Below are 25,000 nucleotides of genomic sequence, written 5' to 3'. Positions count from 1 at the left end.
TCAGAACCATTAGGCCTACGGAACCAGAATAATTTATCCCAGTTTATAAAGCGTGAAATGGACAATACCATCTGCTTACTAAACTTTGTTTGTTCGTTTGTTTACTTATTTTGTTTTTAACTCACTCAACCCTAACACCGACTATATCCTTAGTTTACCTGGGTTACTTTTACCCCATGCCTATTTATTACATTTTTCTGAGGCAAATTATAGGCGTTGTATCAAAGCTAATGTTTTTAGTTTTGCATGTTAATGGTAGTTGAATAAAACTATGTACATGCTCATTTTTAATACTTTTTTCCAATTTTTAAAAGTAGCAAAATCTCTAGGATTGAGTGAGTTAAGAGTTTTACGGCGCATGCGACACATTGAGGTCATATCAGCGCCGATAAGAAGGACGATGGGATAGTAAAATTTACAAATCAAGATTTTGGATTAAAAGTAAAAGCACACGTGAAAACGTGAGGCAAAGGGGAATTGGCTCAAATGTGGAAAATGTAGATTTCAAGAGCACACTATCAGTGTAGGTATTTAATTTGAGATCACCCAAATGTCTCATACAGATACAAGCGTAGGCCCTGGCAGAGAGGAACACACTCAAATCATGATAATGATATTCAAACCAAAACAAAATTAACAATACATATCAGTATCAGAGAGTTGATTTACAAGGAAAAGGTATCATCTCCCCAAACTATAACAATACATTTGATTGTTTCCCTCCCAGCCAAGGACTCTGTCCTGGGCCAGAACAAAACCAAGTAATCTCATTCCAAGACAAAGACTGAAAGCAAGTTAGATTTGAAAACAGAGATTGGGGGGGGGGGGGGGGGGGAGGTGCGGGGTAGATGACACAGTAAGTGCCACCCCCCCCCCCCAACCTCCTGCCTATGATTGCTACTCTTTGGATAGGACACTGTCTACGGCAAAATAGGCTTTCTGCAAGATCCAACAGACCCAGCTGTTCAATCACTGCTGGGTGGACAGTGTGATCAAAAGAAGAAAAAAATCGCGACTTCAACCCAGACCACCCTTTTCATTATTCCGTGTCTTCAAAACAAGACTATAACAGTACATAACACACACGCACACACACACACACACACACACACACAGACATATACACAGAGAGAGAAAGAGGGGGGGGGGCGGGAGCAGAGAGAGAGAGAGAGGTGAATCATCTTGCCTTAGTCTTACCTGGGCGTAATGTTGGCTAATTCAGTGTTTCTGAATGGGTTTCCGTACCTCTGATACAGTCGATGAGGCTCTTAAAACTCCCTGCTATAGAAGGAACGAAGTTGACGTCACTCAGCCTTTTGGTATTGTTTTTAGCCAGCCATTTTTATGAGTAGTTCTCACTAAATTCTATTAGCCATACTATAAACGGTCAATGTTACACATAGTTTTGTGTTTTGGTACATTATCCTATATTTGGCAGGAGGATGTTTTGAGTATTTTGGCTAAACGCACAGCATCAATAGAGGATAAATTTTACTAGTTTTACGAAACGTTTTTGCAGGTCAGAGGGTGTAAACTGAGATTATTTTTTGTAAAAACCTTGTTATAACCGGGTCCCTGTTATACCCAGACCCGTTATATGTGGGTTCCACTGTCTACACAAACCGTAACAAGGCAGGTCAGAGTCAACATAAGAAATAGAAAGATAATGAATTATTGTGTTGAATACAATAATCTTTTAGCTTTGAATCTGTCACTGTAAGATAAATTGCCTATCGTGGATAAATTAACGAATCCGATGGCCGAACTAAAACATTACTGAGTTTGCGCCAACGGGTCCCGTTAGAGATAGACGACGATTGGGATTGTTTGGAAGCTTTAACCCTTTGCCCACTAGTCATTATGACATCGGAAATGCTATCGCCTTCTACATCTACGCCAGAATAGAAATAGAGGGTGGAGCCTACCATGATATAACATTTTATGGATCCCTAATTTCATCATATCAGTTCTGTCCACTGACAGGTGGGTGGATATCGCTTTCAAGAACTTATGTCCTTATATGAAATCCTGAGTTTTTGACCAATCAACGGATTGCTCTTTTGATAGCTCGCTTGTCAACATGAGTCAGCTCAGCCCTTGATTTATGTAAAGGCATCACATGCGGTATATGTTGTGTAACTTCAAAGACCACGGTTGACCGAAAGCGATGAATGGAAGCCCTACTGTGGCGTGGAGAACGAGGTCTTGTATGTATAGTTACGTCATATCTCAACGCTCGTGAATTCTTAGTACGGCTGGACTCACAATCAAAACTCGAAATCTGTGTTTTAAACTCTTGAATCAATCGAATTACATCAGTGCGTTCGTCTCATTGAGAAATGAAAAACGATATATAAATCAAGAACATCGACCGGAAAATAAGGAAATTATCATAAAATTATAAAATTTGAGAAAGCTATTTTCAAAATCAAATATATTACAAAAAAAGGTTATTTCTCGACCGATTTTTATGAGACAAAGACAATTTTTCTCCACTTTTCAAGCTGATTCCAACAATGAGGTTTTCAAATTTATCGCGATAAGATTCTTTGTCTTTATTTTTTTTTAATACCCAATTGACTGCTCAGGAAATGAATACGTAATCCTTGGCGGCTAGCGAGTAGGTGTTAAATTTTGCTTACCCTTTCCCACGCAGACGCACACACACACACACACACACACACACACACAGACTGAACACACAATGTATGTCTTTCACTTCTGGCCAAAGTTGCCTTATTACAACTTAGACTCGAATGATAACAGCGAGTAGGGTGTCAGATTAAACTTCAGTTTTAAAAGTCAAATTCAATTCACACCGTAATAAATCATAATAATGATCATTCTTGATATATTAGAGCATTAAAATATTTAATTCACATTACCATAAATATATTTTAAATATATGTATTTTGTAATTATTTTAGCGACGATACGAACCCCTTTTAATCGTCGAGCCGAACGATAGGATGCTAGACGACGATAAGTCTGTGTGTGTGTGTGTGTGTGTGTGTGTGTGCGTGCGTCTACGTGGGAAAGGGTAAGCAAAATTTAACACCTACTCGCTAGCCGCCAAGGATTACGTATTCATTTCCTGAGCAGTCAATTGGGTATAAAAAAAAATAATGACAAATAATCTTATCGCGATAAATTTGAAAACCTCATTGTTGGAATCAGCTTGAAAAGTGGAGAAAAATTGTCTTTGTCTCATAAAAATCGGTCTAGAAATAACCTTTTTTGTAACAGATTTGATTTTGAAAATAGCTTTCTCAAATTTTATAATTTTATGATAATTTCCTTGTTTTCCGATCGATGTTCTTGATTTATATATAGTTTTTCATTTCTCAATGAGACGAACGCACTGATGTAACTCGATTGATTCAAGAGTTTAAAACACATATTTCGTGTTTTGATTGTGAGTCCAGCCGTACTAAGAATTCACGAGCGTTGAGATATGACGTAACTATACATACAAGACCTCGTTCTCCACGCCACAGTAGGGCTTCCATTCATTGCTTTCGGTCAAACGTGGTCTTTGAAGTTACACAACATATACCGCCTGTGATGCCTGTACATAAATCAAGGGTTGAGCTGACTCATTTTGACAAGCGAGCTATCAAAAGAGCAATCGTTGATTGGTCAAAAACTCAGAATTTCATATAAGGACACAAGTTCTGGAAAGCGATACCCACCCACCTGTCAGTGGACAGAACTGATATGATGAAATTAGGGCTCCATAAAATGTTATATCATGGTAGGCTCCACCCTCTATTTCTGTTCTGGCGTAGAAGGCGATAGCATTTCCGATGTCATAATGACTAGTGGGCAAAGGGTTAAAGCTTACAAACAATCCCAATCGTCGTCTATCTCTAATCGGCCCCGTTAGAGCCCCGATGCGCAATCTGTCTATTGTTGTTATGGTCGATGTCTAGTCAGTTTGAGAGTATTTCTAAGGGCCCATACTAATTTGGGTTCTCATACCTGCATATAAGTAAATGTCGACAAATGCCATTTGGCAGTTTTTTTATATGACTTTTTTCTTTCTTTCTGTTATTATTATTATTTTTTTTTTTTCAACAGTTCTGGCAATCCTTGTCATGTGTATCGCCATGAGCGTTAGAAACACTTCAATGAGGGGAGATCACTAGTTTTGCAACACCCAAGATGGCGACGTCCTTCAGCATTTTAAAGAATATCAACCAAAGATTGCTTCTTTCTGATGGACAAAAGGTTGGCTTTCGAGATGTCATTTGTTTATTTCCAAGTTATCTACTTTGATAGAGTCAGCAAATCGATGTGTTAATCATATCATTCAACACATATTAGATAGAATCCAATATGAATACGATAGACTACGCGGTAGCGGAGATTGTGACTTGTGATCACCGGCGGTCGGTCAATAGAGCGAAGTTGTTTTGTGCCGCCCTATATTTTCCGTAGATTAACATGTCAGCCAAACAAAAAACTTCAATTTTAAAATTTTGATAAAATTAAAAATTTAGCACATACTGCTTTTTGTTTTGAATTTAATATTTAATGACTCGTGCGTCGCTCCGCGAAGGTAGCGTCAAATCGGCACGTTTCATCTTTCCCCCGTTGCCTGCGCGGGGTGACAATGAGCGGAGGGTGTGGTGTGGTGGGGACGTTTTTTTTGTTTTATATGAGCCAGTCTTCGTTTGGCCGTCCTGTCCTTATCCTATACTCCGTTGTACCTTGAAGAAAGTTAGTTACCACTCCCCAATCTCCCTCCACCCTCCCTCCCCAACTAACTATTGTCTTTCACTGCTAAAATAATTAGGCCAAGACGGCCAATCTAGCGATGCACGCCCTGAGGTCCTACTTGGGATAAATTAAAACCATATCAGTTTTATCACTGAAAGAAGAGGCTTTGCTTCACTTAGATATACGGATGAAGAGAGTGGCAATAAATATATATTTCATCATTGTTTGTTTTGCTTAAATATATATTAAATATAAAAAAGAACAGTAAACAAAGTATGCACCGAGAAGAGCCCCATGGTACTATAAATAAAAATCCCTGACCCCACGGAGTCCTTCATCCCCGCACACTCCCAACGATCCCTACTCAACTTTATTGTGTGCATTGTCTAATACTAATAATAGTATAATTATAAAGATGTCGCTGATTGTGTGTGAAGTTAACAAGTGCTTTGCGTTTGGAATTAAATGTGGATTTTTGAATTCTATTATTCTAAAGTTGTGTGTCATACCGTTCGTATTCAGAGAAAATGTATTATCGCTGTTGTCATTGTTTATGAAACCTACCTGTTTTTATCTTGAATCATTTTATTTTAAAAAGTTATTTCTGTAATTTGTAACCAACCATGAATCATGTTGATTTTTTAATTGAAAATCAATTCCGACACTTATCCCCTCAAGAGAAAATCGTGGTGAAAGATTTAGGTCCACACAAACCAGTGAATTTTAACTTAGTTTCTAACACACCGAGGAGACAGCGCCGATTTAATAATGATTATTTTTAAAATGTTGAATGGCTTACTGCCAGTGAAAGCCGTAAAACGCTTCATTGTTTTTATTGCTTGATTTTTTGGTGATGTATGCTATAACGGACAACAGGAGGATTCAGTGATATTGCGCACATCTCTCAAGCACTGAAGAAACATTCTGAATCAAATAGCCATGTCACAGATGCTGTTAAATATAAACTTTTCAACGTTGTAGATATAAGAAATCAGTTGGAAACAGGACATGCTGCGTCTGTGAGTCGTTATAATGAACAGGTGAAAGTTAACAGACAAGTTTTGTCCAAGATAATTGATGCTCTTTTGTGAGTATGTCTCGTTAATATTCTAACACACACACACACATACACGCACACACAAATACACGCACATATGCAAACAATTGCAATACCGCCCTCCACACACACACACACACACACATACACACACACACACACACATACAAAGTAGGTCAAATTAAGTTAAATTAACTAGACCAATAAAATTTGATTCTGTATTTCGGATTTGTGCCGCCTTAAATACAATGTGACCAACCGCCCCTGCTTGTGATTGAGTCTGACTGAGTGAGTTTGAGTTTGAGTGAGAGAAAATAAATCTCTGAAGTAAGTCTGAATCAGATCAGAATCTGAAAAGGCCACCCCTTACCCCTCTGTCAGCCTTGGCAACTTCGATTTGAACGTGCCTTCACTTTAAAAAGAGAATAATTGAAGCCAGCCTTTCGACCTCCACAAGTACAACAAGTTGGTGGAGACCGATTCAAAGACCATCGGACCACCAGCCCTCTGCGATGAACACTCACACTCATACTCATAATAATAATTATTATTATTGCAAAAACATAGGGACGTTAAGTCGTTAAGCCGTTAATCAAATAATCGGGTGGTTAGGTCTTTTGGGTGTGTGTGGCGGAAAGTACTTTATTTCAGACTATCGTCCTATCTAAAGGCGAAGGGTAGCAGTTCATTTAGTAACGCAGAAATCAGGATACAGTCACGCGTTATAGACCTTAAGGCGCTAAAAGACTTTGGGATGGTAGGGAGTTTAGGGCACTAAAGACACACCTACTGGGCACACGCGCATGATTCCGTATAAGAGGAAAGCACTCTACTGCCAACATATATATCGATACCCTCCTAATATAATAACATACAAAGAGACGATTTACAGTGGAAAAATCATCCCCCATTATAGGAATAATACATTTTACTGCACCCTTTCGGTTAAGGATCCCAGAGAGGGCCAAGACAAAACCAAGCAATATAATTACCAGACATAAAGTCCATAAAGTAGAATGGAAGTGAAAACAGACGTTGTGGAAGTAAAAACATGATGTCTTGGGGTTATAAGGGTTTCTTAAGAGGTTGATTTATTTTTTTATGCTGCTGGTTCGAACATTGTGCTTATCATTCATGATATAATGTTGAATTTTGAGAAGGAAATATTGACTTTACCAAAAAGCTAAGATGATTTTTTAATTCAGCAGGTCCGGTATCCTATAATGTGTGATTCGTGATAATTGTCTTCTATCTGAATTATTTTGAGAGATATTTAATCTTTTATACATTCTGCTTGTGATTATAGCTATTTTTCTCCCAACATACAAAATTGCGTGTTTCCTGGTGTTCACTTATTTATTTTTCAAAGACCATTTGAAGAAAATGTCTGAAAAACATTTGACCTCTTCCCTGGAGTACTCTTTACCCGTTGACGTGAATTACATGTCATTTTGTTTTGATCATTATGTTCATTTAGTATATGGAATTTGCTATTTTGTCATGCTGGAGGCCAAAACATTTACTTTCGCGAATGTTTTGGGGGGAATTTTCAACAGACTGTAGATGTGGGAAAAAAAATTGTGTCTGGTTCAAATCTTGTCATATTTTATTTACCTAGTCACTGTGCTTTAAAAATGTGTTTCACAAACATGATGAATCTTTTTAGTGGTTAGTTACATGACGTCAAAGTTGGAACATTTTCTTACATCAATTGGCAAGCAAAAAAATTCTACGGTCTTGAAAAATGAATTTGCTCTCAATTTCTTATTTATGTATGGATTTTCAAAATTTTAAAAGTGTGTTCCATGACTATCAGAATGCTTTATGAATATAGTAAGAAAAATCAATTTTGTATCAAGGTGAGAATCTCAAGTTCTCATGTCATAATCTGAGAATGCCTCTATCAATTTTTCAGCTGTCTTTTACTTGGTGCCGTAATGTGTCGTTGACAAGAGTCCTACGGCAAGAGGAACTGACAGACCAATCAGGTGAAGCAGAGAACACGAACACAAAACCAAAGAGACAAGTTGTTGACGTGGAGACCAGCATCCGATATCTTGATAGTAACGGTGAGGAAATGAGATTTTCAATTCCATAAAATAAGAAAAATAGTTCAGGGAGAATTAACTATTGAATAATGGGACTTTATTGCTTGGTGAGGGATAATTATGACAAGATTTCAATTCACTGAAACAGAAAAAGAAGAATATTACACATATTGATAGAGTACATTTTCTTAACAAAGATAAAATGTTGTTGTTGTGCGTGTGACTTTTTAATTACTTATTATTTTCAGCGTATGTGGAGGGTTATGGGGAGAAACCAGTTTGGTTTCACTACAGAAGAAACTTCAAGAAAAATATAATGCCGCCTACAAGAAAAACATGTATTGTAAGTATAAACTTACCATATTTGCCAAAAAAAATTATACTTTTGTTATAGAGCAAATGTATATACTTACCATATTTACCAAAAAAATGTATATTTTTGTTATAGAGCAAATTGCATTACAAGGTAGATTTTGGTCATGTCCTCATTCAAAAGAATAACAAAAAAAAAACATTATTGATCAGTAATTTGATATGAAATGTATTGAAAGATGAAAACAGAGCTAGACTTAACTGAAGAAATTAGAGACCCAAAACCCATGAATTCTACAATCTAATGACAGAAGCATGAAATTCTCTTGATTGTCACTGCATGTTTTTAGTAATAAAATTATCTATCCACTCTCTCATTTACAGAATGGTTCAGATTTTTCAATTTAAAATTAAAGAAGTTTTGATGGAATAAGAAAAAAAATTATCGAAAAAACAATATTGCAAAGCTGATTGGAATTTGTTAGGACTTAGAACGGAGTCTAATGGTAAAATTGATTTAAAACAAACTATAAAATAAAGTCAGTACTTTTATATTTTATAAACCTTAACGCTGCCAAATCACAACAGATGGCAGTTGGTCGCTGTGTTCATACTATAAGGGAGGGGTGGCAGCGTGGCTCAGTCTTTGCTTCGTACCCGAAAATTACAGAGTTCAATAACCGTAACCCACCACTGCGCTGTGTGGCCTTGAGTAAGTCACCTTGCCCTTTGCTCAATTTGCGGCACTGCTCTGTAGCTGATGCCTGGGGTGTTCCAGTCTTACCTTGGAATAGACACTAGAGAAAAATGTCCCCTATGGGACGAATAAAGGGAATTTTATTTTTATTTATTTTATAACCATTAAACTCAGGATTTTGACTCTCTACCTTGTGATAGAAGCACTTCTATTCTATTCTACAAACATAGAGAAAAATTATCTTTATCAATGGATCTGAGGTCTCTCTGAGGAAGATAATTCACATTTTTATGTTTATTTTTGACAGAGAAAGGGAGAGATTTCCACAGCCAGCCCGTGTCCCATTTGTCGTGATGAGTATTTGGTCTTAGATTCAAAGGTAATTCAAATCAACACAACTCTTCTAAACCTTCAGAGGCACAGGTCTTCTATAGGAGTCAATCTTATCCTGGTTTCTAATAAATAAGTCATTAACAAAAATGAATATAACAGCTTAAAAAAAAAAAGAATGAAGTACCAAACAGAGAATGTTTTGGGCTCAAAACCCTTGTTCAGCCAATAACAAAAATAATACAAACATTTATAATTTATGCATCATTTAAAATCCAGACAGACACAGAGAAATAGTTGGTGTGTCTTGTTTACACGTAAAGGGTAGAATTAAATTATTTTTTTTTAAATTGAGCTTTTATATAGCGAAATATCCACTTAACCTGCTCAAAGCGCTCTACAAGGGGTCCCTGGCCACCAGCAACACTTAACATGTGGGATGGGACATGACGCCTTTTAGGCGATATAACAATTTTTTTTTCGGACAGAGACAGCGCTTTTAACGGCCAGGTACTCATTTTACCCCCGAGTATGGTTAGAGAATATGAGTAAAGAGCTTTCTCCAAGGACTCAACTAGTGTGCACCAAGAGCGAGGCTCAAACCCAGGACCTTCAGATCTGAAAGCGTGTCATACCACTAATTGTTAATTTTTTAAATGAAAAAATGAATTTGATGAATATTCATTGGTTTGCAAGTCTAGGCAGACCAATATCTGGTCTATTTTCCAACTTTGTATCTGTTTTATTTGACTTCATGTTTGACTGTCTGTATTTCTATTTATAGAAAAAAGAGAAGACTTTACTGAGGTTTTTTTTTCTAATTATTTTACCTGCGATCAGTGCCGATGGTTTTCCTCAGATCCAAGGAAATCCGCAATTTTGGATTGAGAGGAGGAAATTCCTCCTTTAAAAAAAATGATTATATTTCCCCCACAATCAAATGTTCTGGAGTGAGAGACTTGATATGTGGTGGAACAAATAGCTGCAGTTTCCCACTCTCCAGAAGATAGCTAGAGTATCAATGATAGTTTATCATCTCAATTGCTCTAAAAGTGGGGGTTGATACAGTAATAATGGGGCTTAAAGGCAATCGTTCAAAATTTTAATCCTCCATTTTTTTTTTTGTCACTATCAGCTCTGAATGATGTCTCTATGATTGATCCTGATCAGATGATTAAAATAATTGAGACTAGGATTAAAAGAAATTGTTCATCAGCGTGTTTCAGTGGTACAGTCTTTATTTCGTACCCGAAAGGTAACGAGTTCAATGTACCATGTGCTGTGTGGCCTTGAGCAAGTCACCTCACCTTAGCTCACTTTGCGGTGCTGCTCTGTGGCTGACACCTGGGTTATTCCAGTCTTCCCTTGGAATAGACCCTCAAGACAAATCTCCCCAAGGGGATGAATACTATACGATTCTTTCATCTCATTGTCTTTATTAAACGAGTTATTTTTATCGTGCCCAATAACACAAAGAGCTTGCGCGTAAGTGTTATTGCACAATAAAAATATAACGAGTTTAATAAATACAATGAAATGAAAGAATACGTTTATTCTACCCCTACAAGTAATATTATTAGATATTTTGTACCCAAATGGTATGGTATTAGTACTTCTATTCACCATAATTTGTATCTTTCTCCTTCTGCTTGAATGACAATTTGACCCAAAACTAAAAACGTTGGATTTGTATTCATGCGCACCAAACGATTATTTTTAATTTCTAATCAGCTCTTTTACACCTAATTTCACACCAATAAAATGTGTGAAAATATTCTGGAATCGTTGAATATAGTTTTTTACTAAGAAATGATAGGGTTTTCCAATGAGAGGGCTGGAATAATAATTTTATTTTTTTCTTCTCTCCTTTTGAAGAACACAAAATTGTTAGATCAATTTATCTCCCCTTATACCGGTGAGATCATTGACTCGATGAAGACGGGGTTGTGTCAGGAACAGCAGAAGAAATTGACAGTGGAAGTGATGAAGGCTTGGGATCAAGGTGAGGAAAGATGGGGTTTGGATGGTTTGGTGATACAGGAATGGGCTTGGACAGAGATGGGCTTTGGATGGTTTGGTGATACAGGAATGGTCTTGGACAGAGATGGGCTTTAGATGGTTTGGTGATACAGGAATGGGCTTGGACAGAGGTGGGGTTTGGATGGTTTGGTGATACAGGAATGGGCTTGGTGGACAGAGGGGGGGGTTTGGATGGTTTGGTGATACAGGAATGGGCTTGGACAGAGCTGCTAACCTCAACTGAATAAAAGGTGTCGTTGGGACTGAACAAAAAAAAGTGTAATTTTAAAGGAAAGTGTGTCATTGTACAAAACAAAGACATTATTCATATAAAAACAAATCACTTGATTTTTGTCTGGCGAGGATTCAGTACGGTCCTCCAGATCATTTCCCAGCATGCCGATATCCCATTCCGTGGAATTGATGTTTTCAAATATCAATTCCAAGTATGAGTCACACACAATAGGTCTTTTTACAAGGTCAAATCCATATTTAATCCACACCTAATAAGGACTGCCATTCCCTGAATTGTCTCGACAACAAATTGATTAAATCACCCACATGACCTTGATGATGCATACTGTGGAACAAAAAAGCAGAAATGCATAATAATTTTTAATCAAAAAGTGTTTTTTTCTTGCTTGCTTTGTCTGGCACTTTTTATACACACTTGTTCAGTTCTTTATAAAAATTGTAACAGCACACAACTTGTCGCCATCACTTCTCATCCGACATGGTATTGCTGTAGGCTTAGGACCCCTTGTAAAGAACTTTGAGCACATTTGGTGGATGTTGAATCTTACAAAAGCTCACAGTGTTTGTTATATAAGATTATGTTGTCGATGGCAGGTCTATCTTGTTCTACAATTATTAATTTTTTCATAAAAGTGATTTTTATTTTCTTTCCTCTTCTTTTTTTAAATAATGGAATGACCTTTTATACCTTTTTTTTGTTAAATTTCCAGGTTACTTGGAGATGAAAGTTCCTTTCACAACCTACGACTACGATGACTATAAGAATAAGAGATAATTAAACCTAGAACTGGTCAAATCGACTCAATGCTTTCACCAATGGCCTCATTCCATGTCACAACCTACGACTACGATGACTATAAGAATAAGAGATAATTAAACCTAGAACTGGTCAAATCGACTCAATGCTTTCACCAATGGCCTCATTCCATTTCACAGCCTCACATTTCGTCCTTGTTTTAGTTGTAATTTTTGTTTCCCAGTCTTAGAGTGGAATGTTTCATCGGCATTTTAAAAAAAATGTAATTAATTCAATTTATAGTCTTATTTTATTTACTTTATTGTTTGTTTTGTTTTTAAGGGTTTTACGGTACTTGTGACTACTTGTTTTTGTTGTTGGCTGAAAAAACCACTGATTTATCAGGTCTCCCATGCACAAGTTATTAAGCATCATCTCTATTATAGACTGTATGAAACAGGATGAGAGACAATAAAAAAGTAAATTTAAAAAAATTAAATAAAATTCCCTTTATTCATCTCATAGAAGAAATTTGTCTCTAGGGTCTATTCCAAGGGGAAGAATGGAACAACCCAGGCGTCAGCTGCAATCCAGTGCTTCAAACTGAACTAGGGCTAGGTGACTTGCTCAAGGCCACACAACGTAGTGGGTATTCAAACTCTGTACAACCATGAAAAGGAAGACAAAGGGGAATTGGTTCTAATAGGGAACAGATGTAGATTCCAAGAGCATTCCGTCAATGTACTTTTACTCAGTTTGAAATCACCCTAAAGTCTCATCCAGACACCAGCAAGGATCCCACTAAGAGGAATACACTCAAATGTTTACAAGTCATATGTTAAAAAAAACAGTACATAACAAAGAGATGATTTACAAGGAAAAAAAATAGAATCTCCCAAAACTATAACTATACATTCGAGTGTTTGCCTACCAGCCAAGGACTCCGGCCATGGTCAGGACAAAACTAAGTAATCTCATTCCAAGACAAAGACAAAGCAATTGGTAAACAGATACAGGGGGATAGAAGACGGCAAGTACCTCCCTGCCCACAACGGGAGGTCGGAAACCCCACCCAGAATACAGAAAGGGCAAAAAAATATACGGAGACATAAAGACATCAAAAATTAACAACTCCACCTACCATGGGATGTCAGAAGACCCCGTCCAAAATCCAATGTGAATGAACACGTACAAAGCTTTTTAAAAATTCAGTCAAAGACTCTTAAACTTAAACTTAAACCAACTCAAAGGATTTCTTTATTTCATTTTCCACATATTTTGGTTAAAGTTAAATCATAAGTTATAAATCAAGATAGAAAATGGGAGGATAATCAAGGCATGTAACCCATTGATGATTCGTTGTAATTGTTTATTATTACGTACCAGCTTGCCTACCTTATGTCACAGTGAAAACATTGGATTATTCCTGGATTGATGAAAGAGTTATATTTTCCTTGTCAATACTTGATTATGGGCCTTGAATAATACAACACTTCAATACTGGCGTTTTATTAAAGAAAACAGTATGTGCTATTTGGTTGACATTACATATACTAGACTGTGACGTCAGGATGGGGACTTGATACTATGACGTCTATTGTTACTTGTGGGGTTTTTTTGTTTCCATTTTCTTTTGTTGTTATTTTTTTCTTTCAAATTTTTACCTTTTTAAACAGTAAAAGCCAAGCAATTCATTTTGATTTGGTAGTAGAACAATTCAAAGTTGCCGAAAGTGTGTTAAAGATGACAGAATGTTGTTTTCATGACATTTTTTATTCTTTCTTTTGATTGAATCCATTTATATTTATATGGTTTAACTTTACCCCATGTTTACCGTCAAACCGTAGCTACTTCAATACAATGGGGAAAAGCCTGTGAACATGTTTTGTTTGTTTTTAAGGGTTTTACGGCGCTTGCAACACATTTAGGTTATATCAGCGCCAGTAAAAAGGAAGAAAATGGGATAGTAAAAAGTTCTAGAATTACAATTAAAACACCCAAGAGAGAGTAAGACAAAGGGGAATTGGGAACAAATAGGGATCAGATGTAGATTCCAAGAGCATACCATCAATGTACTTAGCTTGAGATCACCTATAAGTCTCATCCGGACACAAGCACAAAATCCAACAAGGAGGAACACACTCAAATGCTTACATCATACATTAAATATAAATATAATAATACATAACAGAGAGATGATTTACAAGGAAAAAAATATCATCTCTCAAAACAATAACTATGCATTTGACTGTTTCCCTCCCAGCCAGGACTCGGGCCAGGGCCAGGACAAAACCAAGTAATCTCATTCCAAGACAAAGACAGAAAGCATGTTGGAAAACAGATATAAGGGGATAGAAGACACAATATGTACCCCCCTGCCCGCTATGGGAGGTCAGGATCCCCACCCAGAAGCCTGTGAACATTAACTATTACAACCATCTTGAGTTACAACACAACAATGTCATTATCACAAGAGTTTGGAAACACACATGACTTAAAACTTAAAGAACTAAGTACTGTAATTATCCAGCTAACTGCCATTCTCTGCACCGACACGTATTAAAAAATTTGGCCAGAAAACTCGTCATTCAAATATCCATCTAGGTACTCCAAACCAGCCACTATCGGGTAAAATTGTGATGAAAATCGGGAAAATTCATCACTTTCACACTGCTACTCTCAAATAATGTGTAAAATGTATGCATTACACTTGGTGTCATTGTAAAGATCATCCTTTTTTCTTTATGATAGGGAAAAAAGAAAATGGTTTTGTTCAATAAGTAATATTAATAGATTTGAATAAAAATGTGTAGAAAACGGTTGGTCGGAATGCTCACGGTCAGTTTTTATGACCTCATCTTTTTCAACCGGATGTCTTGCGAGCGCCGTTTATGAGATCGGGAAATGAATGGTGTTATTTGAAGCAGAATTGAATTCTCTTTCGTTTGGTATATAATTTTATATTGTATAAAATCATATTCCTCTCTAAAAATCGATTTTTTTGAAGTTTTTGACAAAAAAAATGCCGAAATATGAGAACATTGAAACGAAACTTACATGAAATGAAAAAGTATTCAATTTTCTATTCATGGTAAAAATTCGAAACTATTTTATGGAACAGCGTCCGCAAGCTGGCTATTTAAAAAGAACGACCATGCCCGGCGAAGTCATTCAAACGAAGGAGCCGAGTTGACGTTAGTCGACTCGCGACTAGTTGTAAACAAGGTGTGATTGATTGATTGATTTCATTCAAGAATGGATTCAAAGCTCATTATAGGTAAGTTATATGTTTGAAATCTACTTTCTGATCATTGAAAATATTGCTTTTTTTATATTAGTTAGTTTTTTTTTTGTCAAAATCGTAAACGCAGTGTCTTTTAAAATTCTTTCACTTGCGGTATTCCCTCGTATCCAGCAACTGGGAACTCTGTGGCACTTTGTATTTTTTTATGTTATATTTTCCCCTAAACAAATACCAGTAAGACTTTAATCAGTTATCTAATTTTATATGACACCAATCTAAATTTTATTTTAATGAATAATACAGCTGTATTTTGTCATCTTAATACACTAGACTTTTGTGGCGATGAAATCTTGATTTCAAAATGGCGGACACTCAATTCAGGTTTCGGACGAGTCCATTGCGGACAACTTATCGAGATTCACATTAGTTTTTGTTTTAGTTCGAATGCGTTCTAAGGTTATTGGTTAAGAAATTATCATTAATTATTATTATTATAGAGGCGTATGTGACTTTACAGCAATAGTAAGCTTTTTTTAAAAAAAATTATGTTATGAAACTTTGCTTTGGATGGGCTCAGACCCCTGTCATTAATTTGGATGTGGACTGATTTGTTTATAAAGTTATATGACTATTGTGATCCTTCAATATAATTTCAGTAGATCAAATATTAATTGTGCGCTACCAGACTGCCTGGTACTTATTATTACTAGCTATTACCATGGCAAATGACTTTTTTTTTTTTCATATTCATGTTGTAATTATTGCCTATTCATCAGATTCAGATTATTGTTTGGTATTTTTTATTTATTGGGGATAATAATAACGTGTATCTATTTCAATGTTTGTGGAAGGAAGATTTTGATTTTAATGATAAAATTAGTAATTTTCATTTTGATATATTTCCTCAGATGATGATGTTTACCAAGGTTTAAAAAATACCTTTTTGGTATCTGGGAGAGGTAGACGACCAGATTTGCCACCAATAAAAGTGAACCAGAAGTTACTTGTACAGCTTTATTTTTTGAAGCAGGAATCGGAGAACTGCTCATCAAAAAAATCTTGGAAGGAGGTGACTATATTTTTATTTCGTCATTTATATGTAATCACGTTTTTTTCAGAGAAGTTTCCCAAAGCTATCATGTGATCATCCATTGTCAAGAAGTGAGCAAAGTCAAGACAGTTGTTCTCTGACCGCTTTTTTTTATTTTTTTTTTGCTGGCTAAGATTAAGATGTTTTGTTACAGGAAGAAATCGGTGAGGATCATATGAAGGGGTATTGGTGCATTTCAGTGCCTAGTGGGATTCACTGTACATATGAGTAAGCATTGCTAACGAGAAAGGTACAGAGTTAGGTAACAATTGACAATGTAAAATTGTGTTGTATTGCCATTGTCTCATCTTTTCAAATAATTTGATTTCAGATTGAAGACTTGTCTTCTACTGATATCCCCAGACCTTGCATCACACAGATCACGGATAAGGCATGCAGTGGAGCGTGCTTACCAGAGATTCTGCATGCAACGGCATGATCTGTCGTTCCTGGAATGTGGGGTTGACTTCGACTTTATTTCGGATAAGTTGTCGAGTTTTGGCATCACCCGTGCTTCATTGCCCTTTCCGCCTGCATCTTCACTGGATTTGAAACACATCGATAACGGATTAGTTATTGATATTGAACTTTCCAGGAGGGATATGGGATTAAGTTCAAACACAACGGCTCAATGGGTTTGTCATTTATCTGGACTGAGCATCAATTCTAAACTTTTTTGTGTCCTAAAAAAAACATTCAAAGAGTATGAACGACTCAGGAGCAACAAGACCAAACATCCTGAAAGGCTTCAGCAATTTCTGCTATCAAAATTTTCCCTTTCTTCGTCTCCACAACCACCCTCACATCTACAGCCTTCATCATTGCCATTACAAGAGCACCCTACGCCTCGCCCACCCACCCCACTACGATCTAGTCCAACTCCAACTACTCCAAAGCTGAAAGATGACCAGTTACATTTGATTCAGTCTTTGAATGAAAAACTTCTAATTGTTGAATCTGCACTACGTGATATTCAATCGGAGAAATTTTCTCTACTGGAGGAGGTAAAAGGACTGAAAGAGAAACTTAGTTCAGCTGAGGATAAAGCTTTAGTTACTGTGTCTAAATTAGAAGAAAAGTTTGAAGCTGAATTAAAGAAAAAAGATTTAAAGTTAAAAGAAATTAAAGCTGGGCATGACAAAATTTGTAAAGATTATTGCTCAACTATATCTGTTTTACACAGTGATTTAAATAAGAAAGATTTGTCCTTACAGAAAATGAAGTCAAAAAATAAATACCTTACAGATGAGTTACAGAAAGAGATCATCAGATATGAAAATTTAGAAGCTAATCCATTTGAAATTAAAATTAAAAATTCTAAAAATAATGAATATTCTGATGATGTCAGGAAAGCTGTCATCGCCTTAGTTTGTGAGACAGGTGTCTCAGCTAAAAATGTAAAAAAAGTAATTGATATTGTATCAAGCAATATTTTTCATTATGTATTTTCTGAAAATTTACCTTGTGCTCAAACAGTTTTAAACATGTGTGATGAGGCTTTTGTCCTTTCAAATATGCAAACTGTTGAAAATGTTTTAAAATCTGAAAATGCTACGTTTCATTTTGATGGTACATCAAGAGATCAGAAAAAGATAGTGGGACATCAGTTCACTTTAGATAGTGGGGAAACCTTTTATCTGGGGTTTTTGCCTGTTGCCACTGAAAATTCTGACACTCTTTTGGATATTGCTATGATTGTTATTAGTAATTTAGTTGATTGCTATAAAGATGTGTACTCCATTTCTCCTGATATTATTTTAAGAGAAATTCTTTCTAAAATTACTAGTGTCATGTCTGATAGGGCTGCGCCCAATATTCTTTTTGGTCATAAATTTACAGATAAACTAAACGCTGAGCTTGGAGATTCCCTTCAGATCAGTTTTTTGCATTGTAATGCACATTTTCTATTAGGAATTAGTTCTGCCTTTGAAAAGACATTGTCAGTTTTTGAACGAAAGTTGATCACTCAGGACGATGAGTATTTAGGAAGGGACAAAGATGGGGCCTTTTCATTTTTTAGCAAAGATTCAGAGTCTGCGACAAATAGAATAATTCGATGTACTTGTAATTTGTTGGGTCCCAGGGGTGACCAGAAAAATGGATGTCGTCCACAGTGGATTACTTTTTGTTCTGATACTCACAATGTTGTTCCCATTCCTAGTTTTAAGTCCAACAGGTTTAATTGCTTTTTTGAAGCTGCTGTTTCTATTTTATTCCACCATGACAATTTATTGAATTTTTTCACTTCTGGTATTTTACATGATAACCCAAATTTATTGATTAAGAGTGTTACTCATGACCTTCAAGATTTAAGGTTAATGTCATTGGTTTGTTGTATTGCCCTATTTTGTCTAAAAGTCACTTCGCCTTATTGGTTTCTTGTCAAGAGTAATACAGTGAAGTATACTGATTTTTTTATGTATGTTCAAATGATGCATGACTGTTTTAAGAAATGGGCTGATGATCCCTCTGAATTACTTGATATTTCTTTTACATCTGTTTTTGGAGATGCTCTCCCTTTTTCCAAATCCCCTGCATTTGATATGGTACATAGTCAAATTGACAAATTTAATAATGTTGTAATGATTGCTTTGTTAAAAATATTATGCAAAGATGTTTCTTCTGTTACTGAGAGACAGTTGAAAGATTTTTTAAATGATGGTTATTATGCTCATGTCAGTGATGAAATGAAAAGAACATTGAGCCATTGTCCTCTTACAAATTTGGTTGGTGAGAGTGCATTTGGTGATTTCGATTATGACATTAGTAAAAGGAGAAATGCATCACTCCATAATCGGTCCACCATTCATGCTGTCAAACGCAATAAAACAATATCGTTTTTATCTAAAAAGTCTGTTGAAGAGCAAGGGCTCATGTTCAAAGTAGCTAGAAAGCATGGGAAGAAAATGCGAAATGAGAGTAAGATGTTAAAAGATAAAGTAGATAATGATATAAGATTGAAATTTGTAGAGAATCAACAGAAGAAGATTGATAAGCAGATAAAGGATATGGAGAATATTTCCAAGGTTGAACGAGATGTTGAATTACACGGTGGGCCCTGTCGAACAGATAAAGATGTAATTGATTTATTTGACAGGCTTAGAGTTGAAAATTATTCAATGACAAAGATAAAAGATATATTGAAGAGTGAAATACGTTTTCATAAATGTATGTCGGGCGGAAGGAGTTTAAGATTTGGTGATGTTGATTTTATGTTGGATGCTTTAAAGTCTTTTTTAAAATCAAATTCTGTTTCTGGTGATATTGAGAACCCATCAAAGAAGCGAAGAGTTATATAGCCTGATTGAGTTTAATTTCTTTTTCAAGCATTAATGATTTAATGTGCATTTTTTTTGTTGTGATTTCTCGGTTTCGGATTATTTTTCTCTCTCAATTTTCATAGCTTAGTCTGAAGCTGCTGAAGTTATCTAATTTATTTTACTAAGGAGATCATACTATTTCTGAATTGTACGTTATTCATGCTGTACGTATGAAGTGTTTTATTTGTATATCCTGACATTTTGCATATTTGTGAGTTTTTTTATTAGGTGAAATTTTTGTGATTTCATTATTTCAGTCTTGCTTCATGTTCTTTAATGACCAATGTGTGGCTTGCATACTTTGGCTATTTACATTTTGTCATTGTATGGATAATGAACTTTAATTTGATGTATCACATGAATATGTACATGTTTTTATTATTTTTTAATGAATTTTTAAAAATCGTTCAAATTGCTCTTTTTTACCTCCCTTGTCGTTTTATGTGAAATTGGCTTCGGAGCCATTTTCAAGACCTTTTAAAAGTAAAATAAAGTTCTTTAATATGCTTGGAAAAAAATAGGCGTGTTCCCTGTGTTGCTGCCTGTCTGTCTAGCAAGTTTTAGGTATGTGGTTTGATTACTTTTCATTTTACAATAGCGCAAAGTTGACACCGGAGCAAGTTGCGCGAAGGCGCATATTTTTCGAATCTTCAATATTGCGTAAATTCCTTAATAATTGAGTTAGAGGGCTCATTTTGGTATCAAACTTCTTAGAAAATTGAGTACTATGTGATGAAACATAGACTTTTTGGTTTTTTCTTAACTCAAAATTTGGTTTGGTGTACCTAATCCATCCACTTAAATAACCCTCATCTTGGCAAAAACTCTCAAACGTGGGACCTCGGGAGTCTTCAAGAAGTCCCAGGTTAGAGAGTTTTTACCAAGATGCAGGTCATTTGAATCATTGATAAAAAATGAATGACGAGTTTTTGGACCAAAATTTTAAATACATGTTTTTGTAAAGTACGACAAGTGGTTTTGATTTTACAATCCACCATCCACTCAGTCACCTAGACACACAAACACTGCCTTTCCATCACGGTGTACGTACATACATAAATAAATAAAAAATACTGTTCAATTCTGTTCCATTGCTGTTTTTGTTTTTGAGGATTTTACGGCACTTGCAACACATTAAGGTCATATCAGCGCCAGTAAAAAGGAAGAAAATGGGATAGTAAAAAGTTCTAGAATTACAATTAAAGCACCCAAGAAAAGGTAAGACAAAGGGGAATTGGTTCAAATTGGAAACAGATGTAGATTCCAAGAGCACACTGTCAAAGTACTGAGTTTGAGATACCTAAAAGTCTCATCCAGACACAAAGCACAGGTCCCCACTAAGAGGAATACACTCAAATGTTTACAAATCATATAATATAATTTGTAAACAAAACATAATACAGTGGATAACAGAAAGACGATTTACAAGGAAATAAATATCATCTCCCAAAACTAACTATACATTTTGGCTGTTTCCCTCTCAAGTCATCTCATTCCAAGACAAAGACAGAAAGCAACTTGGAAAACAGACATAAGGGGGATAGAAATATAAGACGCAGTAAGTAGGCTACCTCCCTGCCCACTATGGGAGGTCAGGAACCCCGACCAAATTGGTTGACTTTAAGGTAAGCTATGGAGGAAATACTGGAAAGGCCCCAGCCAAACTTTGAATTCACTTTCACTTCTTATTGTCTACAGACAGCCAATGACATTGACTGAGGACACGAGTCGAATAGAATGTAAATAAGCCTGACTAAAACTAAAAACACAGACCTGCCAAGAGCATTTCCACAGGAAAAAGCTCTCAAGTTAAGATCAAGGGGAAGGCCACAAGGAACATGGAGAAGAATTAAAGAAGCTGATATACAGAGAAGTGGTAAGACATGGAATAAGATAAAAAAGTTAGCTCAGGATAGAGAAGGATGGAAACTGTTTGTGGCCTATACCCTGACCCAGGGTGAAAAAGGCAATGATGATGATGACATAATAGAGAAATGATTTACAAAGGGAAAAAAAATCATCACCCAAAACCATAGCTATACATTCGTTTCCCTCCTAGTTAAGCACTCCGGCCTGGGCCAGGACAAAACCAAGTAATCTCATTCCAAGACAAAGACAGAAAAAAGTTGGAAAAACAGATATAGGGGGAGAGAAGACACAGTTAGTGACCTTCCTGCCCATTAGCTGGCATCGTTGAAAATTGCCATTTGAAATCCAAAATTTTGCCAAATTTTATCACTTGGGTTCAAAAACAGTGAAAAGTAGAGATTTTTCATTTAAAAAAATAGTATAAATTGCGGAAAAGTGCGAATTTTGCGGCTGCAAAAAAACACAGACAGATTATGGGAGGCCAGAAACCCCATCTCCATCCAGTTTCATATTTATCATACAATGGTCCGGGATGCCCTTTTTCTGACTTTGTAAAGTGCTTTGAGCATGTTTAGTGGATATTGCTCTATATAAAAGCTCAACTGTAGATTTTTTTTCGTTTTATTTTTTTTTTCTTTTTTTTTTTTTTGGGGGGGGGGGGGGGGGAGGTGTTAAAGCCCCAAAGACTGGCTTTTTAAAAATCCTCCCCTTCATCTTGGTCGTTATTATTAAAGATAAAAGTATTGATTGTTTAAAGAGTCCTTTTCTAGCATTTATAGGTGATAGAATTTGTGACTGTGCTCTTTACAAGAAACATTTTCAGGCTTTTTTATATTTTAGTAAAGGCCATCCCTAATTGGTAAAGGGCATCAATTGATTGGTGAAGGGCATCCCTAATTGGTAAAGGGCATCAATTGATTGGTAAAGGGCATCAATTGATTAGAAAAGAGCATCCCTGATTGGTGAAGGGCATCAATTGATTGGTGAAGGCCATCCCTGATTGGTAAAGGGCATCAATTGATTGGTGAAGGGCATCCCTGATTGGTGAAGGGCATCCCTGATTGGTGAAGGGCATCAATTGATTGGTGAAGGCCATCCCTGATTGGTAAAGGGCATCAATTGATTGGTGAAGGGCATCCCTGATTGGTGAAGGGCATCCCTGATTGGTAAAGGGCATCAATTGATTGGTAAAGGGCATCAATTGATTGGTTGAAAATATTTTAAGTTTAAATTTTTACTTTTCAAAAGTGGTTACATCTGTCTCACTCCAGAATAATTGTAATTTTCACACACACACACACACACACACACCATGTCCCACCAGACCTTCAATATTCAGTACACACAGCTTTTCCAAACTCACGTAAAAGACTAGAATAATTAAGCATAGGTACGGACAATTGAGCATAAAAAATGTTTGTTTTTTGTTTGTTAAGGGTTTTACGGCGCTTGCAACACATTAAGGTTATATCAGCGCCAGTAAATAGGAAGAAAATGGGATAGAAAAAAGTTCTAAAATTACAATTAAAGCACCCAAGAAAAAGTAAGAGGAACTGGGAACAAATAGGGATCAGATGTAGATTCTAAGAGCACACCACCAATGTACTTAATTTGAGATCATCTATAAGTCTCATCCGGACACAAGCACAAAATCCAACAAAGAGGAACACACTCAAATGCCTACATTATACATTAAAAATAACAAATATAATAATACATAATAGAGAGATGATTTACAAGGAAAAAAATATCATCTCCCAAAACAATAACTATGCATTTGACTGTTTCCCTCCCAGTCAAGGATTCCGGCCAGGGCCGGGACAAAACCAAGTAATCTCATTCCAAGACAAAGACAGAAAGCATGTTGGAAAACAGATATAAGGGGATAGAAGACACAGTATGTACCCCCCCCCCCCCCCATCTTGCCCACTATGAGAGGTCAGGAACCCCACCCAGTAACATAAAATAAATTGCATTGTTGGTAAATGGTGAATGAAAGCGCGATGCAGATATACGTACATATACGAGGCATTATTATCAATATCATCAGAAACTCCAAAGGTAAATTATTCCAAACTGAGTTGCTACACGAAAACATTCAGTATTTGCCCTGGGGAGTGTGTAGTGTGACAAGAAAACATCTGAGGACGATCATAAATTTCTATCAGTCAGGGGATTTCAATTCAATCAGTTCATTAAGATATTTTTGAGCAGATTCATGGAGGCATTTAAAAACTAATGTAGCCATTTTGTAGTCAATCTTTTAAACTATGGGCAGCCAGTACAGCTCTAAAAGAAGAGAGGTCGCTTCATGCGACGAATCTAGCTGCATTGTTCTGAATGACTTGCAATGTATTTACTTTTTCATTTGATATACGGGACACAATTGATTACATGAACATGTGATGATTTCCAACCAAAGCCGATTATCTCTCACCGAAACAAAATGTAATCCAATCCACCTGACTGCATCGCATCCCTCCCTGCAAAAGACAATGGGGAGGCAACACCAAATAGTCCAATCACAATGCAAGGATACATCACATGATAATGATATGGGGGGAATATGATACAGGGGGATAGACGACAAGGCTGTGATATAGGGGAACAGAAGACGAGACTATGGGTCAATGACCACCCATCGATGCAACAAACTTTTGATAATAATATTCCTTAGCCTCAAATTGACAGGCAGCTTCTTATCCAATACTTTCCACAGTTTTAAATTCCCTTTATTTATCCCATAGGGGAAATTTGTCTCTAGGGTCTATTTCAATGGAAGACTGGAATAACCCAGGCATTAGCCACAGTGCAGCGCCGCAAATCAAGCTACGGTGAGGTGACTTGCTCAAGGCCACACAGCGCAGCGGCGGGTGATTGAACTCGGTACCTTTCGGGTAGGAAGCAAAGACTGTACCACTGAGCCCCGCTTCCCCTTCAAGCTACCTGCTCTACCCCACTCTGTAAAAACACATCATGTATTTAAATTATTGGTCAGAAAACTAGAACTAGAACCAGTTTTTTCAGAGTCTGCAGTGCTGGTCTCAAGCTTCTAGGGCAATATTGTGACTGTTACTGATACACGACAGACCATCAGGAAATAACATACAATCTTGGATATGCACAATGACACAGTGTTACTGTCAGCAATAGTCTGAGGCTGATGATTTATAGGAATAAGAATTCAGCAGGACCCCAAAACGTCAAAAACTTGGAACATTTACTTTGACAAAATGATAATGCTGACCAAAATAATCATGACAATCCAATGGCACATCTATGTACAAATTAAAACATTTCA

The 25,000-nt window shown here is 36.4% G+C and overlaps 1 protein-coding gene and 1 long non-coding RNA gene across 2 annotated transcripts; both read left to right on the top strand.

The window, feature by feature from the left end:
* Positions 1–4,080: 4,080 nt before the first annotated feature.
* LOC144979474 (small ribosomal subunit protein mS40-like) lies at positions 4,081–12,366 on the top strand. Its single transcript, XM_078926147.1, has 6 exons — positions 4,081–4,230; positions 7,695–7,848; positions 8,076–8,170; positions 9,144–9,215; positions 11,042–11,168; positions 12,151–12,366. The coding sequence occupies exons 1-6, from the start codon at positions 4,165–4,167 to the stop codon at positions 12,213–12,215; spliced, it is 579 nt and encodes a 192-aa protein (XP_078782273.1). The 5' UTR covers positions 4,081–4,164; the 3' UTR covers positions 12,216–12,366.
* A 2,921-nt stretch (positions 12,367–15,287) lies between these two features.
* On the top strand, positions 15,288–16,564 carry LOC144979475 (uncharacterized). The gene is made up of 2 exons (XR_013646713.1): positions 15,288–15,453; positions 16,329–16,564. It is a non-coding gene; the product is annotated as an uncharacterized LOC144979475 (long non-coding RNA).
* The last annotated feature ends 8,436 nt before the right edge of the window (positions 16,565–25,000 follow it).

Source organism: Berghia stephanieae, chromosome 9 (genome assembly GCF_034508935.2).
Source record: "Berghia stephanieae isolate SIO BIC M18660-M18661 chromosome 9, UCSD_Bste_1.3, whole genome shotgun sequence".
NCBI classification, from domain to species: domain Eukaryota; kingdom Metazoa; phylum Mollusca; class Gastropoda; order Nudibranchia; family Aeolidiidae; genus Berghia; species Berghia stephanieae.
Note: the sequence above shows the minus strand (reverse complement) of the source record. Positions and strands in the feature narration are given on the sequence as shown.